The 17851-nt window shown below is 32.4% G+C and overlaps 1 protein-coding gene across 10 annotated transcripts in view; it reads left to right on the top strand.

Moving 5' to 3' along the window:
- Positions 1-17002: 17002 nt before the first annotated feature.
- RIC-3 (RIC3 acetylcholine receptor chaperone) overlaps positions 17003-17851 on the top strand; it is a 39137-nt gene continuing 38288 nt past the window's right edge. For all 10 annotated transcript variants that reach the window (XM_088268123.1, XM_088268122.1, XM_088268121.1 and 7 more), the window contains exon 1: positions 17003-17253. In XM_088268123.1, coding sequence (XP_088124249.1) covers positions 17091-17253 — 163 coding nt within the window. In that variant the 5' untranslated portion in view covers positions 17003-17090. The remainder of the gene's footprint in view (positions 17254-17851) is intronic.

Genomic DNA, 17851 nt, shown 5'->3' with positions numbered 1-17851 from the left:
TACTGGGGACAAAGTCATAGACAAATTCTAAGATAATCAAGTAGGTACCATAGTCCAAAAATATTTGGGTAAAACCGATAAACTAGTAGCAATGCGTGCGTAATTTTATTTTCTACAGCTGACTGTTGACTGTCCTCAGCTTAGAGTACGTCCTAAGTTACTATCATTCTTATATATATATATATAAATGCAAAGCATACAGTATTTACTTTATCTTTTATTTTTTATACACTTAAAATGCGTGAAATTGAAATAAAACAAATTATCAAAGAACATAATATTATGCACAGTAGTCATGCATGATGTTTATATTCTATGGTGAGATTTAACCGGTTCGCTAGAACCGGTGCCTAAAAATTTTATGAATTCGCCGAACCGGTCCTTAACCCTTTGTTGTCACACAATTTTCCGATTGAGATCATGTATCGGAGATAAAAGAAGTCGCTTTAATATTAATAATGTAGCTAATTTGATGACGATTGATTTGATAGTCTCCCATTAGATACCTGGGACCCAGTTCCATCAGTACAAACTTGGTTAAGAAAATATAACCACACAGATGATGACACTAGGATTAAAAAAGGAAAATCAACGCATGTAGACGACAACCAAAAGGCAATTTGGAAGTATTTAAATAAAACTGACTGAATTATTTTTTAGTTATTTTCTTTTATGTACTCTATTCATTATCATAATTTTTTTAGTTATTTCATGTAGGATGTATATACCTACTTTGCTACAGAGCTTGTATATATATGTATATATATTGATTTATGTTCTACAATATTGTTATATTATTTTTAAATGACTTTTAAATCTGTACCTACTATTATAATTGGAACAGTCTCAGATGTTATGTGAATGTTTTGTTTATGTGCAGAATAAAAAGGAAATAAATGAATGAATGTAAAAACTATTAAAGTAGGTAACTATAAAGGTAGTACCTAAAGAGTGAACCGGTTCTTGAAAATTTTGAATCCTATCACTGTTTATATGGCTTTGTTTTTAATGTTGTAATGCTTTGCGTATTTTAAGTAAAAAATAAATTAAATTGATATTTATTACAAATACATTTCAAATTATACCATGTTATAATTCATAGATAAGTATGTTTAAAAAAAAGAAATCCCGGCAAATCTCCCTCTCATAATGGTTAAATAACTTGCTCATGGCGGACAGTGTGTATCTTGACAGCTGTTAAAACATTGTATGCCTACAGGCATTGTAAAACTATACATATTAGAAATTTGTAATCTGTCTTTATTTTTTTACTTTTTTTTACTTTTATTTTTTTACTATTAATACTGAGCCACAGCAACGCGTGGCCGGGTACAGGTAGTATTTAATACAATTTATTTATTCAGAAAAGTTATTTTTACCATCTTCGTCGTGTAGTGGTAAGCATGTTTAGCTGCAGTGCTTGAGGTCCTGGGTTTGATTTCCAGGGGGTAAAAAAATTCTGACTTTTGACTCATATTTTTATTATCACCTTGAACTGGTACCTTATCACCTTCAACGAGGAAATACGGCGTAGGACGTAGTAACCCATACTCACAACTGTCGTCAAGAAAAGGCCGTTTAATTGGTCTGCCCATATACTTCTTAAGCCTCTTAAGAGCCTTAATTAAGCTTACCTCTTTTCCAAGACGTCTATTGAGTTCCCGCCGCCAGGATGTCCACTGCTGACAATTCGTCGGCAGTTCTCGTTTAAATTTCGGGACGATACTTGGCAGTATGCAAAGGAGCTGGCAGGCGACAGAAAAGCTTGGAGGCGGTTTTTTTTTAGATGGGAGTTGCGTTTATTATTTACCTTGCTTATTATATACAAAGTTTATAGATCAATTATTGGATTTTTGTTTTTTCTAGCTAAGAACATGTTTTATTTCAATCTGTGTTGGGAACAGGAAGGATTTACTAGAGTGGGCCAATCAGGAACTTCTCAGTATTTGCTCATTGGTGGGAGAAAACCACATGAAACTCCTCAGGAGAAGCCGGTATGTTGACTGTCAAGCCTGGAGGCGATTCGCGGACTCCTATATGGGATAGGGAGCGCATATGGATAAGTTAGTGAACCTGAAAGGCAAAACTGATAATCTTGCCTTTATGGGTCAATACGATGCACCATTGGGTGAGGATTTTGAAAGCTGTCCCACCGCATTCCCAGATCTGATATAGAAGCATCTAGGCTTCCTGACAGACTCTCCTGCTCTTGCAAAGCGATTTATTTAAAATGTGAAGCAAAATTGTATGACGATTTTTACTGTGAATTCACATTTAAAAACTTTCAATTGGATGAGGATAAGAGGAAGAAGAAGAAGGATTTTGCAGATACGGATATGACGAAGACAAGTCTGATATAAAGACACATACGAGTACAAGACAGACGCCAACACATCGATTCCATCGATTATCACGACTACGAAATACGTGACTGAACTATTTTATGCCGTCGTTACGGAGGACTATTTATGAAATTGGGAATGGAGTTCGCTTTCTAATAAGGTGCTAATTTGTTAACAAAACAAATGTGGCTTTTAGCGGAGAGTTTAATTTTATTGAACAACAGTAGGAACCTATACGATTGCTGTAGATACACACATGATAAATTCATTCTCTGTGAAAATTCCAAACAGAAAATAGATATTAGGATACATTATATTTTTAGATTTTTCCACTGCACCCAAACATATGTATTTTTAAAGGAATCACCCGCAAAGCCTCTATTTTCAGAGGCCTGTCTGAATGTAGAATAGCAAGTCTATACTTCCCTATGGGAGGTAGATGTGAAAAAATACATCACAAACACATGGCTCTTTTAAATTCATTTTGCAATTGGCGGGAATCGATTCAAAATCTAGAATAATTTGAAGGATTTATAAATTGTATGTCGTCCGACTCCAGAGTGTAATTATAAGCATATTTGAAAACATATGCTAACCCCCTAATACTAAACTATCGTTGAAATTACGACGGCAAAATGATGATTCCTGGAAAAAACAGTGTTCGCGTCGATCCTGCCCCCCTCCCTGCTTCAAAGTACTTTCGTAATGTACTTTTTTTTCATTATTACATTGTCACTTAATCCCAAAGAACGGTACAATTTCTCCTAAAAAATATTTTATTTCTATTGTATTATTTTTTACGAATGTTAGTAACAACGTCACACGTAGAATTTAGTAATCAAGGGTTCAAAATCTCAAGTGGTTAGAAATGACCTAATAAGCTTACCATGATTTTATATCAGTACCTACCCTTTGTACAATTGTAGGTAGGTACTGAATAAAATAAGTTCAACTTCGCTTAATGATATGAAAATTGAGCACTTTCTCTCGCCCAAAGCTATAATTTAATATTTGGAAAGTCACTGTTATTAGCAGATGTTCCCGAAATAAATAAATAAATTATAAATTATAATTAAGTCAAAACTATACGGGTGCGGGTTAGTAGGTACATATCTACTTATGTCCCCCTTGCCTCTGTTGTCACGAGGGATGATAAGAGGTAATTTCACGAACGTGATCATCCATCACGTGACAAAAAATTACATCTTATGCATAAGTTGACAGTACGATAGTAAATATGGATGTGTTTTCTCCACTGCAGACTTTTATGTACATTACCCTAATAAATTCAATTGGTAAATAATTTCACAACATTTTGGGTACCTATATCCAAATACTTGTTCACAAATCTGGGTTTCTTCACTCAGGAGTTATTTTACATTTTCGACATTTCAACATAAATAAAGAAGAATATGGAAATGGAAGTCTGGGTATTTTCAGGGCTTACGACCTGTTTAAGCAGGTTAAGTGATCACTTTACACACGTGTAACATTCAACATTCTATTTGTCATTTTTAAACCGGTAGTCAATTAGCATTCTCAGGAAGTTGGTGATATAGGGAAGAAAATTAATGAATATTAGTTTCTTTTACTTAACGGAAGTAATGTTATTTAGATTTTCTAATGATTTAATATTACAAAGATGTAAAACAACAGCAGCGTTAAACCATTATACGTACGTAGGTAAAAAAAACTATAATAAACTTCCGGAAAACTTAAAATCTATAAAAAAAATCAAACCTTTAAAACTAAAATTTAAAAACATATAAGACTCACCCCTACCTAGACTCCAAACCAAGAAATGTTTTTTTTTTAAATTTATTTAATGTATTTTGTTTTAATTTACTTAGTTTATAAAAATAAACATAAATTGTAAAACGAACTCCCTCTCTAAACACAAGCATCTACTTTATTAGAGAGGTAGAAACGTTATATTTGAAATGATTTGTATATTTACCAACTATTTTGTATTATTTAAATATGTATTTTGTAAAAAAATATTAATAAAAATAAAAATGTTAATGATTTCTATTGTTTATTACGCAGTTATCGCGTTATTTTTCTACTGTATTTCCATCTTTAAGATACTATGTCTAGTAACCAATGACAAATATACCTTCACGTCTGTTTCTAGTATATAACGATTAACTCTTAATTGACCAATTAAAAAGGACATACGCGTAGATACTTGAAAAACAAATGAATAAAAATATGACACGTCATTCAGTTCGATACGACCTTAGTTCGAAAACAAAGCATGACTAGTAGAGCTCGGTGCCCATTTTTGATTAGCAAATTTGTATTCTAGACGGCAAACCGAGGGGCCGAGTACAGAATGCATGCTGAAAAGTCAAAAATATAATGTCTTCGTTCACTGGTTTTATTAAGGCCCAGTATCCGTTAAGTCGCAACTCAATTTTCTCTAAATTCAGGTAACATTTTACGTAACTATTTTTTTCTTCTTAAAACACCATTTTTGCATTGAAAAAATAAGTTTTTCCTTGAAATAATTATACGGGTTTGAAAATAAATGAGTTAATGAAAGCAAAGGAATTTCGTATAAATATTTTTTCCATATACTTATATTCTAAAAAAAAAACAAAAAATATCCAAAAAATATTTTTTTCAACTTAGCGTGAGCACACGTCCAGCCCTGTGCGTGGCTGAACGCATTCTGATTTTCAAATAATATTTTGACGCTTGAGATCTGGACCTTTATGCTATACAAAGATAAATTGGACGAATATATGTAACCAAAATCAAAAATTACTGCGCGGGATGAGGGAGGAACATTGCGAATGAAATATAAATAAATAAAACACTTGCATAAATCCATTTATGTATTTGTACAGTACAACTTTGATATAATGGACCTCTATTTAACGAACATCAGATATAACGGACGAAAAATCCGATCAAATGTAAAAAAAATAGAATCGCCCTGTTAATATTATATAAACTTAAAAAAATAAATTCAAATGTCGCTTTACTCATGTCACAATTTTTAGCGGCTATGATAATCATGTCATACATCGAGCACTAGAATTTGAGACATAATGCCGTCCTGTTCGTAATCTGCACCTAAACGTGAGCAACAACACTGCCAAAAATATAGTTTTCAGTGGTAAGACCGCATCACGACGATCTAATAACATTTATTGACTATTTGTCAGATAACGAAGTTCGACTATATTAGATGTATTTTCGGTATTTTTGAGAGGTAATTTTTTTTTAAAAAGCAGCAGTCTTCAAAAGTGCAAACCTAGCTTGATTCATTTTTCAATGCAGGACAACCGAAAGCAGGTACGTCGATATCAAATAGCAACGTCACTTGTGTCCGACGAGTGTCCGAAGACAATAAATAGATTTTGTTTGTTTTTTATTGTTTATTTATTACAGTGCTTAGATATTTAAAAAAAAAAGTTTTTTGTTTATTTTAAACCTATTTTTATATAACGGACTTTCGGCTTTAACGGTCACCCACCCCGCCCAATAAGTCCGTTATATCAAGGCTTTACTGTATTTTAATTTGAATAAAACCAAAGATTTTTCTACATTAAGTAGTTAAAATTTTATATATGCATGAATAAAACCAAAGATTTATCTACATTAAGTAGTTAAAATTTTATCTATGCATTGTAATCGACCATTATGATACCATTTAATGAGTAGAATAATTTTCCTTGCACCGGAAATCTAATGAAACTCGAATGATAGAAAATGGTTTTCTATTCGAATCCAGAAATGGTTAGTGCGCAGACCATAATTACATTTATTGCACACGTGAAAAATGTATATAAATGTGTTTAGTATTTTATTATGTTTAGCCAAACAAACTATGAACATTAATATTCGAATCACGTAACTGACTTCCTGCACAGTGGCCGCAGCCACCGACTTTAATAGCGGTTCGTCATATACAATAAAAATTAAAATATAACGTATACTAACATCTTATTTTAATAGAGATGTGACTAATGGGTAACTGTCACTTTTTCGATTATCCGATTGGAATAGTATTCGTTACTTTATCTCGGTTTATATTTAATTTCAGCTTACTCATTCACTTACATAATATATGCGAGTGTTTTTGCCTAGAATTTTCACTCATGAATTACATGAAATTATAGTAACTTTAAACATAGAGAGTAAATCCACTCACAAGTAGGCATAGGCTATGAAACTTTTAAAGTTGAAGCCTGAGTAGGGACATGATAAACGGTGTTGCATAAGCCGTAGCTAGATTTCAGAGTCACTTGGACGTTAGGTAATTCAAAAAAAAAAAAATACATAATATACAAATACGTATATACGAGTATTTATAATTATTTTTTTTTAAATCCACCAATCTACCATTTGTGATTGTCTTATCAGTGAAATTTACATCCTTTTAATATATTTTAAAATACTTTTCACTCGAGAAAATAAAAAAGTGAAAATAAAGACTAATAATATATTTTTACACAATATTATGTGTTAATCGTTTATCCATTCCTTTATTTGGACTTTGCTGTATAAAAAGTAAGTTGTTGATGTCAAATACACAAGTAGCTAGAAATAAGCAATATGCAATTTAATTTGTTTCGAAAAAAAAACAATTAGGTAATGACTACAAGGAAGTACTAAATTCGGTTTTTTAATTCGATCATCCATGTCTATATTTTTATTTCAGTGGAATTCATGATTGCGTAATTTCATGCTTCAAAAAATTATGCATTACCTTCTTCTTCTCCAATCTTCTGTCCTCAACTGCTGGATAGACCTCTTCCATATCTTTCCATTTCTTTCGGTCGGTTGCTACTTGCAACCAATTTTTAGCCCCCCACATGTCGTAGGACCATTTTTTGAAATTAAAGCCCTTTTCATTGCTACTTTCTCCTTATACCTCTTCCTTTTTAACAAACCCCAATATTCCTCTCACATTTCCTTCCTTGAATCTATTACAACTCAACATTTTCATTATGTTGCCAGTATTCTTTGAGTTGGAAATGACTTTAGAGAACTAATAAAAAAATACTTAAAACATAAATTTGAATACTACATACGCAGAACAGTCATGAGTCTCTCTCTGTATCTGGGTAAATATTTTGATACACACGTGACCTGTGTACAAATTGGCCATTCACATGAGCACGGGGACTGACGGATATCGTTGGTCCGTTGGGCGCAGTATGGACTTTCAAATCAGCAGGAAAACGAAACATGGCCAGAGAATGGCACCATCTTGAAAATACCACATTCTGAGATGTCGAGGTTTGAAGGTTAACGATACCTCTATGCCATCATTCGGAATTTATAAATAAAGAGTTTTTGTAAGAAAGGATGAAAACAGAGTGAAACGCTGTTGAAATGCGCAATTTCCATACGAATGTGTGGAAAATCATTGTATGACAGAATTAAAAACGAAGATCATCCTTTTCATTTTCATTTTCAAATACCTTATTTAGATTTGGCTACATATACGGCGTCTGAAAATTATGTGGAATGCATCCAAACACGCGTCATAATAGATTTTTACGAAATAGTGGTATACACCAAGTAAAACTTAAATTAAAAAATGGATAGATATTATTATAAAGTGACTGCCGAATCAATTAATGAAAAAATAAATAATTTCTTAAAGCCGTCCATTTAAAAAAATATTATGGTGTTCTTAGTTATTGTTTTAATGAAAAGATATAAAAAGGAATGCTTTCTTGAAATCATTTTAAAGATGCAACGTCCACCCATAGCCGATAGATAATTAAATAATTTGAACACGTCCTTCGAGAAGGATATGACGTACTTCCGTTTAGGGATCAGAGGACCATAAAGCAAAATGGTTAGTAACTTCAGGTCATCGGAAACCACCAAACCACGTGGAAAAACGTGATATTAATAAATATTAAAAGGCTTTTAAGTATTAAGTACGTCTGATTTGTTTATTACATAACACTCAACTGCCCGATTTTGTGGAGAAGTTTCAATAAATTTTATAAATTTTGTAGAATAACGAATGTTGATAACACAGGGAATGTAATTCTTCATAGTAAATAAAGGTGATCGAGGGATGGCAGGTAAGAAAAGTTCTAGAGCGATGACGAAGAACTAGTTGGAGCGATCTGGGTCCTGAAGCAGTATGATGGGCATTTAGGGAGTATCCTGCCAATCACCAGGATGTCAGGAGTCCTGTTGGACTCCTTTTCAGTAACTTGAACTTTTTTGCCTTAATATTGTGATGGCACCACTGCTCACTCTGTGGAACACGTTCTGAGATCTTGCCCAATGTGGTGGATTCTTCAACTGGAGTGTGATGCGCACAATATCAACTCCCTAAACCCGCAAGAGTTGCTAAGAAGCGGAGTCTTCACTAAGTTTTACATGGACTACCTGAAAAGTATAGTTGTGGAGATGAAAAACTACAATGAAGGAGGATAAACGTCGTAGTCGGGAATTGTAGAACAACTATGACCAATATTTACGGAGCTAAAGTGTTGTGGAGTAAAGCGGCTGAACGCTGCTCTACCCGCTTTTTTTCTCCCACATAATGCATACTGGAAAGCACTATAGTAAAAGTGTAAGAAGCCCTTACCCGTAGCATGACATTGCATTTATAAGCAGGGTGCAAAAAACTGAAAGAGAAAAAAAATGTACATTATGCCAAAGTATGTAGATAGTAAAATTTGTTTCTACATATATGTAGGCCCAATATACGATAAACCGCAATTAACATTCCATAAAATCCGGCTAGTATTTTATTAAAACGATGAATCCTATTGAGACTTTTAAGTCTCAAACCACTATTTTCCATATACGTATAATCAAAAATACAAATCACATACACATACATATATGTACAATACACAGGAAGAAATAAAAATATAAACAGCGGGAAAAAATCAAATATCAAACAAATGAAGAATAAACGTAATGAGCAGATGATATCGCTACTAAATGGATTGAAAACCGGAAATAAGTGATCGAAGAAGGTCCAGAATCGTGAAAAATGGCGAGTAATTAAAAAAAAACCCTCACCTCTTTAGACAGAGAGAGATTATCACAGTATTTTCCTTCATTCTCAAACTATTTTGATTTAGCACGTAGGCACCCTCAGGCAAGAAGATTGCATACATTTTTAAGGTTATGCCCTCTTCTTCTTGCTAGTTCCATCCTAATTTATCGTCTTTGTAGAAGTTAGGGTCAGCTCTCCTCGTCCTTAGGTTGTAGGTCTTTCTATTATATACAACGTCACATTCATAAGGCTATGCCTGCAGTATGAAAACAGTATTAGTGAATACCTACCTCTAATAAATATGGTGAAATAATAAAATATGGTGGTTAGATGATCAGTGATCGATGACCGAATCCAATAAATTTACACGACGAAAAAAGGTTGTCGCCTAAGCTTTTGATTGCAAAAATAGCTCACTTTTTTCGTTTCTAACCAATCTGTCTAAAGCCTATTCGAATAGCAAACGTTATTATGTACATATATTTTACATATCGCTCACTCCTTTCAAGAACGTCATAAATCAAAAATCGTCAATTTTAAGTAGTGCATGTTTTCGGAATACCCAGAAAATGTACTATATCCCAGCAAAAGAGGCATATTTTTAACTTAATATTTACCCGCTACAGGGCAGAAAGTGTTGTTTTTTTTTAATGTTGAAGAAAAGGTTTTGTTTAATTATTTTTTGAAATATACTAAATATTTTTTAAATGGAGAAAAAACCTTCATGTTTTACCTACAAAGATCTGTTGTACAGTAAAAAGTTCAATAAGTGGCTTGATATTTATTTTCAATACAATGTATTATATTTTCAATCTTAAAAAACCTTCTCCTGAAAACTCAAGTTTTTATTTTATTTATGACGTTGTTGAAAGGAGTGAGCGATATATGAACTATGATCTCAATTTTTACAGGATGTAACAATTTTTTTCTGATCCGACTAAGTATTTAAAACCTACAAAACCTCGAGTTGCATACACCTTTGCAAACTGTCTGGAGTTCGCATATCAAGATATCTGATTCCAACGCCTTCTTGAGCAATTTTGTAACCGATTAAGGTGAGTTTGTTTATTGGTAAGTATTGTTGTTGGCGAGTACTCTAACCATTATCGAGCACGTCAGTGTTATCTCCTAAGTATTGCTAATATCTTCGTACATTCGTAATAATGGGTAGAGGTAAGTATGTATAATGTTTACACTGAGGAGGTGCTACATCATACAGTGGCGTTCAATCACGTTTAAGATAAAAAAATGATATATAAATTCGACGATAAAAATTATAGAATTCAAATACCACAAGAGATGTATATAGTATTGATAATTTATATACCCTTTTGTGTCTTTTCATTATCATAACTAAACTTTCAAATATTTTACTTTTGAAATATTTTAAATATTTCACTGATTTCAGAGGCAGTATTTTACGAAAATGGCGCTATATAAACCATGCAAAATTATTATTGTTTTTATTATAACCGTATTTCCAAAGAAATCTAATGTATGTTTTCACATTTTTTAGTAAATTATTTAATTTGCAAAGTTTTTTTTATAAAACTTTTTACAGAACCTATCTGGTTTATTAAAATAAAATAAATATCGTTTTGTAGACGGTTTCATTTTTGCCTGAGAAGGGTTTCATATAACTCTAACCATTTTTGTGGAAAAATAATTTTAAAAAAAATCGGACAGGGACACATTTAAGAGAGTGGGGGGGGAGTGGACATTCGAAGGATGGGGACTTTTGAGGTATAATAATAATAATAATTTGGAAATTTGCATAGCGCCATTTTCCTAAAATACTACCACAAGGGCGCTTATAGACTTGGATAATAATAATAGGATGATGATGATGATAATAATACAAAAAAATTAAATAAAATGTCATCAATCGGTCTCGGGACGTCGAGTGATGCCAAAAATAAAAGCTATTTTTTTAATGTTGATATATCGGTAGTGTAATGGCAAAGGGGTATATCTGTCATTTTTTCATTTTCTAAGTTTGTTCCACAAAATGTCTAAAATAGTGTATTCCATAATCTGGCAAAAGGATATAGCTGTAGTTGCAATACTTATTTAGTTTTATTAAGATATGCACATGTACAAATACATAAAACAAATGAGTTATTTAATTTCACAAGTTTGTTTTTGCTCTCCTGTAAAATTTGGTCTGAGACAGATATATCCCTTTGCCTTTACACTACCGATATAATTCGCCTGGACTACATGAAATCCCAACACTGCCCAGTATAAGCAATGATTGCTACTGATACTTTTTATGGATAATAATTTAAGATGCGCCCCTGAAAACTATGTAAGTTGACAGTGAAGTGAAACTCATAACGCGAGTGCGTCGACGGGTTTACCAATACACGGCCGTAATAAATTTAAATATATTCCGAGAAGAGCTTCCAGAAAGACAATGGCTCGCGGTGACTGTTTAGTGCTCGGTACGCGTAGCAATGTCCGCCGGCCGCGGCCGCTTCGTGTCCGCCATCACGCCTCGCGCTTCCCTCTGTAATAGGAAAACATTATAAAGTCCAAACTGACTTGATGCCTCCTTTATGTGTCCCAAAATGGCCGACCACTCGGCGGACTGCCGCCGAAGAACGGCCGCTAATCGCCACGTAATCGGAATTAATATTCCGATAAAGCACTCATGGCGCAAAATTTTCTAATTGCTACCTATATGATTTTTTATTTATTTCACATAGATTCCTTTAACGGCAAAGAGTTTTTATTATGACAATACGTTATCGTTTTAATGTATAATACTTTAAATTAATCGGTTATAACCATCGTAATAAAATTAACAGACAAGCTCTAAAAAGGCCGCAATTTGAATGTAATTATTTTTTATCCTTTATAATTTTATGACACACCTTCGCACTTAGTTTTGGTCTATTCGAGAAAAGTAACGAGTATTCGCAATAAATTAATTTTAAAAAAAACTGGTGACGCAAGAGAAGGAGTTTACTACTATACAGAAAGGAAATATAGGAAGAATATTTGGTAGGAAAAAGAGCATATCAGCAATGGGTGGGCACTTGGCGTTGCATACTTCGCTCACTCCTTTCAACAACGTCATATTTAAAAAACTTGATTTTACAGGAGATCGTTTTTAAAGTTAAAAAACATAATAGAATGTATTAAAAATAAATATCAAGCCACTTATTGAACTTTTTACTGTGCAACAGATATTTTTAGGTAAAACCTGAATGTTTTTACTCCATTTGAAAAATATTTAGTATGTTTAAAAATATAATTAAACAATACCTTTTCTTCAAAATGTAAAAACAACACTTTCTGCCCTGTAGCGGGTAAATATTAAGTTAAAAATATGCCGCTTTTGCTGGGATATAGTACATTTTCTGGGCATTCCGAACACAAGCACAACTGAAAATTGACGATTTTTGATATATGATGTTGTTGAAAGGAGTGAGCGACTTGCCCTCGTAAAAACGTTCGTTGTGTACGAGTCCTTCGAGGAACACAATCATGTGACTTAACAGAAGTTTATCTATCAACCCAGAGAGGATATGGTGTAAATTCGCTCTGAAATACTAGAGTAATAAAATCCTAATAAATCCTAGATGTAAATCCTTGTACGAGTTTATTATATTCAAGGAACAACTTATATTCGGCCTTTTAGGTCACAAAAGACGCAAAGGGGCCCTGCACTGGTGAATAATTATTGACCTTAAGGAGGCAGGGAAGCAAAAAAGTTTGAGAACCACTTATTAAAATCGAGCGACAAACAATATTAAAATGGTAGTCTTTAGAAGGAAAAGTAAATTTAATGTTATTTAAACTACCCAGTTAACTCATTAAGTAGGTAAGTACCTATTGGATCCTAATCGACCACTAGATCGTCATCATCGATTTGAAAATATATGTATTTTTCACCATTTTTTCAAGACATTTCAAATGTTATTTACTTCGATGGTATATATTTAAATTTTCATCAAGTTTGGTTACATCGGGCATATGTTGAAAATGTAGTTACATAATTTAATATGGCGGCTAGCGCCTTAGGATCAATATCAAAAATCTGCGTTTAGATTATAATTTTAAATGAAAAACTGCTTTGCTTAAGAAATGCAATTTTAGACAGTTTTTTTATGTTTCAGAGACTTAGCTAATAAAGGTAAAGAAAATCGGGAGAGAGAAAGAATGATGAAATGAGAAATAACTTGGACATTGGACTTCCATTTTCTTTTTCAATGTTAATATGTCATTTTTTTTAATTAACTCCTAATTGGAGATAATCCAGATTTGTGAACAAGTATTTGGACACACTCAAAATGCTGTAAATAAATAAACTGGTCAAATTATAAGCTAAAAATAAAAATGAAAAAGGTATTTTCTAGCGTTTCTCGAGTAGGTATGTGTATATAATCCAGGATTCGGACCATACAAATGAAAGAGTTTCTGCTTAATAAAAAGCTTCTCTTGTCTCATCATAGATGTCTCCAGTGATATTCTTGTTGATTCAAACAGTTGGTTTCGAAATTGATCAATATAATTAGAAGTACCAAGAATTTGAGTAGCGTGGTTGTTTATCATGGGTAGAATTAGTGAATGTTACACATGTGTAAAGTGATCACTTAAACCAGCCTATGACGGTCGTAAGCCCCATAAATGCCCAGACTTTCATATTCTTCTTCATCTATGTTGAGTAAAAAAAAAAATTGAAAATAAATATTCGTTGAATACACTTGATCGACCGTCAACTTTTCTACACCAAGGTGTTAGTTTTTTAATTTTTTTTTTAAACTTTTTACAGTAATTTTTGATTTCTCATGAATCAGCCCTTAACTAAACGTGTTGAAAATATGAAAGTATCTATTAGAATATACCGATGAATTATTATCACGTGGCTGGGATCTAAAGGCAACCGTCATCCTGAATTTCAATTAGTTTTAAGGCTCGCATAAGCCGGAAAAGGAAGATTCCCCATCTTTATTTGGATAAAAAGGATGTGCGACGGGAGGCAGACACTGGCGATTGGTGACGAAAAGGTGAGGTTTATTTTTTATTGTTTTTGAGCGGACGACACACGCATCATATTGTCATAACAGGCAGACAGTTTGCTGAGTTCATTATTTTTGTCGGCAGTGGCGTAGAATGCGTATCTACAACAAAATATTTATGAATTTTTTGGGTCCCGGAAATTATAAATCATACAACAATAAAAAAAAAACTGCACGATAGTAATAAATGAAATTCAATATATTTTTTTTTAATTAATCAGAATAACTCTAATGGAATGTTCGACTATTATTATGCTAGTAATTTGTTATGACATTTAATTTCAGTGTTTTGTTTAGGGAAAATATACTTACAAATATTTAAATGTTGCCATAAGAACAACACCTCATCCTTTATTATTTTTTACGTATTCTACATTAGCTATTGAGCTTTAATACTTATAGTAGTACTTACTCAACTATTGAAATTAGCGGAAATAATAAGGCAATGTTAATGTACTACAAAGAGAAAAAGTGTTCTAGGGTGAGAGAGATCCCTATACCGTTCCTCTATATCGCAATGTACAAACATTTTATTTGACTTCGATTTTTCCACGTACTAAACCATTTAAATTTTTGTTAGTTGTTTTTTCGATAAAAGTCACAATAAAAGTAAGTATTTATTTTTCTGAGTTGGTGAACAGGATATAAATTCGTTTTCATACAGTTTCCTACTTACTTAAATGCCTAACTCTTTTATACATTATTATAAACTTATTATTTACAAATTATGTAATATAAAATTCATTTTAAATTAATAATAAAAAAGGCGTGTTTACTATAGTCTATAGTTTATGTCTAAATGGATCGCTTTAGCTTTTGGCAGAGCGCGAAAGATTTAGCAATTTTACTTATTCGATTCATAGTGGAAACGGGGTTTAATAAAATGATTTTAAAACTATTTTAATTAAAATTTGTTAGGCAAGTACTTTTTTAAGACATTCTCTTAAAAAACTCCCAAATTCTAATAGTTATAATAATAAAAGGAGACTACATTCCTATTATATTAAAATTATAAAATTATCACTCCATAAATATTAAGTAGTATGTATCAGCAATAACTTATGTTGTATTATTAAAATAACTGTTTAAAACGGTATAATGATATATGAAATGGTTATCTTTTATTTGACAGCTGTCCCAGTGTTCACCATGGAGGGGGCAGGTGAATATACCTTCGGAGGCGCTAAATAACAGCCATATTGTCTCTCCATTCAATTGTGCGTCGGAACTAGGCGCGAGAGGACTGCTTGTGCAATAAACGCATTCATCTCTCTCAAATATTATTAAAAAGTGAAAATTGTAGTGAAGTGGTCATTAATTATTGACATAACAAATATCTCCCATGATTTTTTAAAATCCTTTTAATAATTGGTTCAAAAACAACAATGGGATCTGTTGCCGAATTTAGTGGCTGAGAAGGCAAGATGTCGGCATAGCTGATTGTTTTATATTTGCGGCTGTGTCACATCAAGCCAGCTTAAACCATTAATAATCTTCTGTATACTGCAATTCCAACAATTGTCTTCTTGGTAAATTTATGAATATTTCAAATCTCCCCCAAATAAATGTTTTAGTTTTGTAATGTTGGCGCTCCCGTGGTTTTAGAGTAACGTGACCAACTTAACAAAATGAACGTCCGTTTTTCGCAAGAATTTTCACCAAGTGCGTTTCGTATGTCGCCATGATCGTTAAGCAATTACCGAGATGAGGTTTTTATATTTTTTTGCGAAATAAAATCGATAAAAGTGTACAAATGATTTAAGCGCAGGGTTATTCACTCCAAGATACTGAAATTTAATGATTTATTAACTACATCAAAACCTTATTATATTAGAACATAAAGATAACATGCTTTTTTATAATTTCCATTTTTTTCAAAGGATAAAAATATTTTTCTTAGATGAATAGTTTTTTTCCACTAGAAGACGAACATTTTTTAAAAAATGCTGATTGATTCCCCAAATAACAAGTAAAGTTTTGCGATTCGATTTAATCTTTTATGGTCAAGAAATATTTGTATTATTTTAATATTTCAATTCAATGATATTTCCAGATTAGCCAAGACAGCTTGTGTTTGGCAATATAAATCGAATTGTGGCAGAGTTAACTCGAGAGTGTATTGAACGTAAAAACTTACACTTAAGAGTTCGCTATTCGACTAAAAGATTGGACTCAATTATTTTCAATGGACTTTATAAAATAGAAAACTTTATCATTTTGTTCGTCTTTTGTTAATTATAAACATTGAAAGCTTCAAGCGAAAAATATTGTTTAAAAATTCATTAAACATAACAGTTCATTTTGTTTTCTAAAAGGATCAGAATGTTTTGTGAAAATTTTATTTTTAGCGCCTTATCGTTTGAATTATGTAGTAAATAGTATTTAAAGATATCATGATTTATCGAGAGTGGATTAAATAGAATGTTACCAACTAATGGATCAAGATCTATCTATCTGAACAAGATCTATTGCAAACAATGTGGGTGACTTGTATCGACACGACAAACAGCAGGCCGGACACGATTGGATCGATAATCGTCGGACACAGTTTTCGAACGCGCCCATTATGAAAATTCGCCCCGAATGACGGCTGTCACTTTTAATAGTTTTTCTCAGACCGTGTGTTTTATTTTTGTCTTTTCGGCAATGATGTGCTCGTAGCGGGAGGACGCGTCTGTGTATTAGGGAGGTGTATAAAATAACGAAACGAACCGCGAAATAAACGATAAAATGGCTAATGTGGAGACTATGGGCCTAGGCCCCCAGAAATCAATGTTTGTACTGGTGGTTATTGTTGGTTGTTTTGCTTTATTATGGCCGCGGATACTCAGTCCCATGTTTGTGGGACCTGTCAAGGATAGTATGAGCCCCAATAACTTCGACAGAGAAACGGGTGAGTGATTATTTTAATTCAACACGTTGTTATCTAAATATAGCCCTGCAATTCTATTTACAAAATTTCTTCACTCCGCAAGTATGTGTAAACTTGTCTTCCTACCTAAATATAAAAATACTTGTCTGCTTATGAAATGGATTATTGGAACCTTGACTTTTTTCAGCCGGACACAGTTTAAATTTATGTTGTACCTACCCTTTTCTTCTCCCATTGATGAACTTATTATGTTACAGTTTTTAATTGTCTTTCACAATTTTTTTTTCTTTTCTTTTTTACTGATAAAAAACGATAATTTGGTTTATATGTATACCTACTTAATATTTTTAATCAGTATGATTTTAATCATTTTTCCAACAGAAACACTACTAAAGATGGTGAACCTATGACGTTTTGGGTATAAAAATTAGGCAACAATCACATAAATGGATAAAATAATTAAATATATAAGCAAAGTAGAAAATATGTAATATTTAAAACATCGACATACTTTGTGAGCATAATGCGAAAACTAAGCTTAATAATTTAAAAAACAAATTTAAAAAATGTAAAAACCTTAAATGATAGTTATATTGCAATTGAACATTAAAATAGGTTT

This window comes from Brachycentrus maculatus, unplaced genomic scaffold (genome assembly GCF_059751285.1).
Source record: "Brachycentrus maculatus isolate JH-2025_06_01 unplaced genomic scaffold, ASM5975128v1 h1tg000311l, whole genome shotgun sequence".
NCBI classification, from domain to species: domain Eukaryota; kingdom Metazoa; phylum Arthropoda; class Insecta; order Trichoptera; family Brachycentridae; genus Brachycentrus; species Brachycentrus maculatus.
Note: the sequence above shows the minus strand (reverse complement) of the source record. Positions and strands in the feature narration are given on the sequence as shown.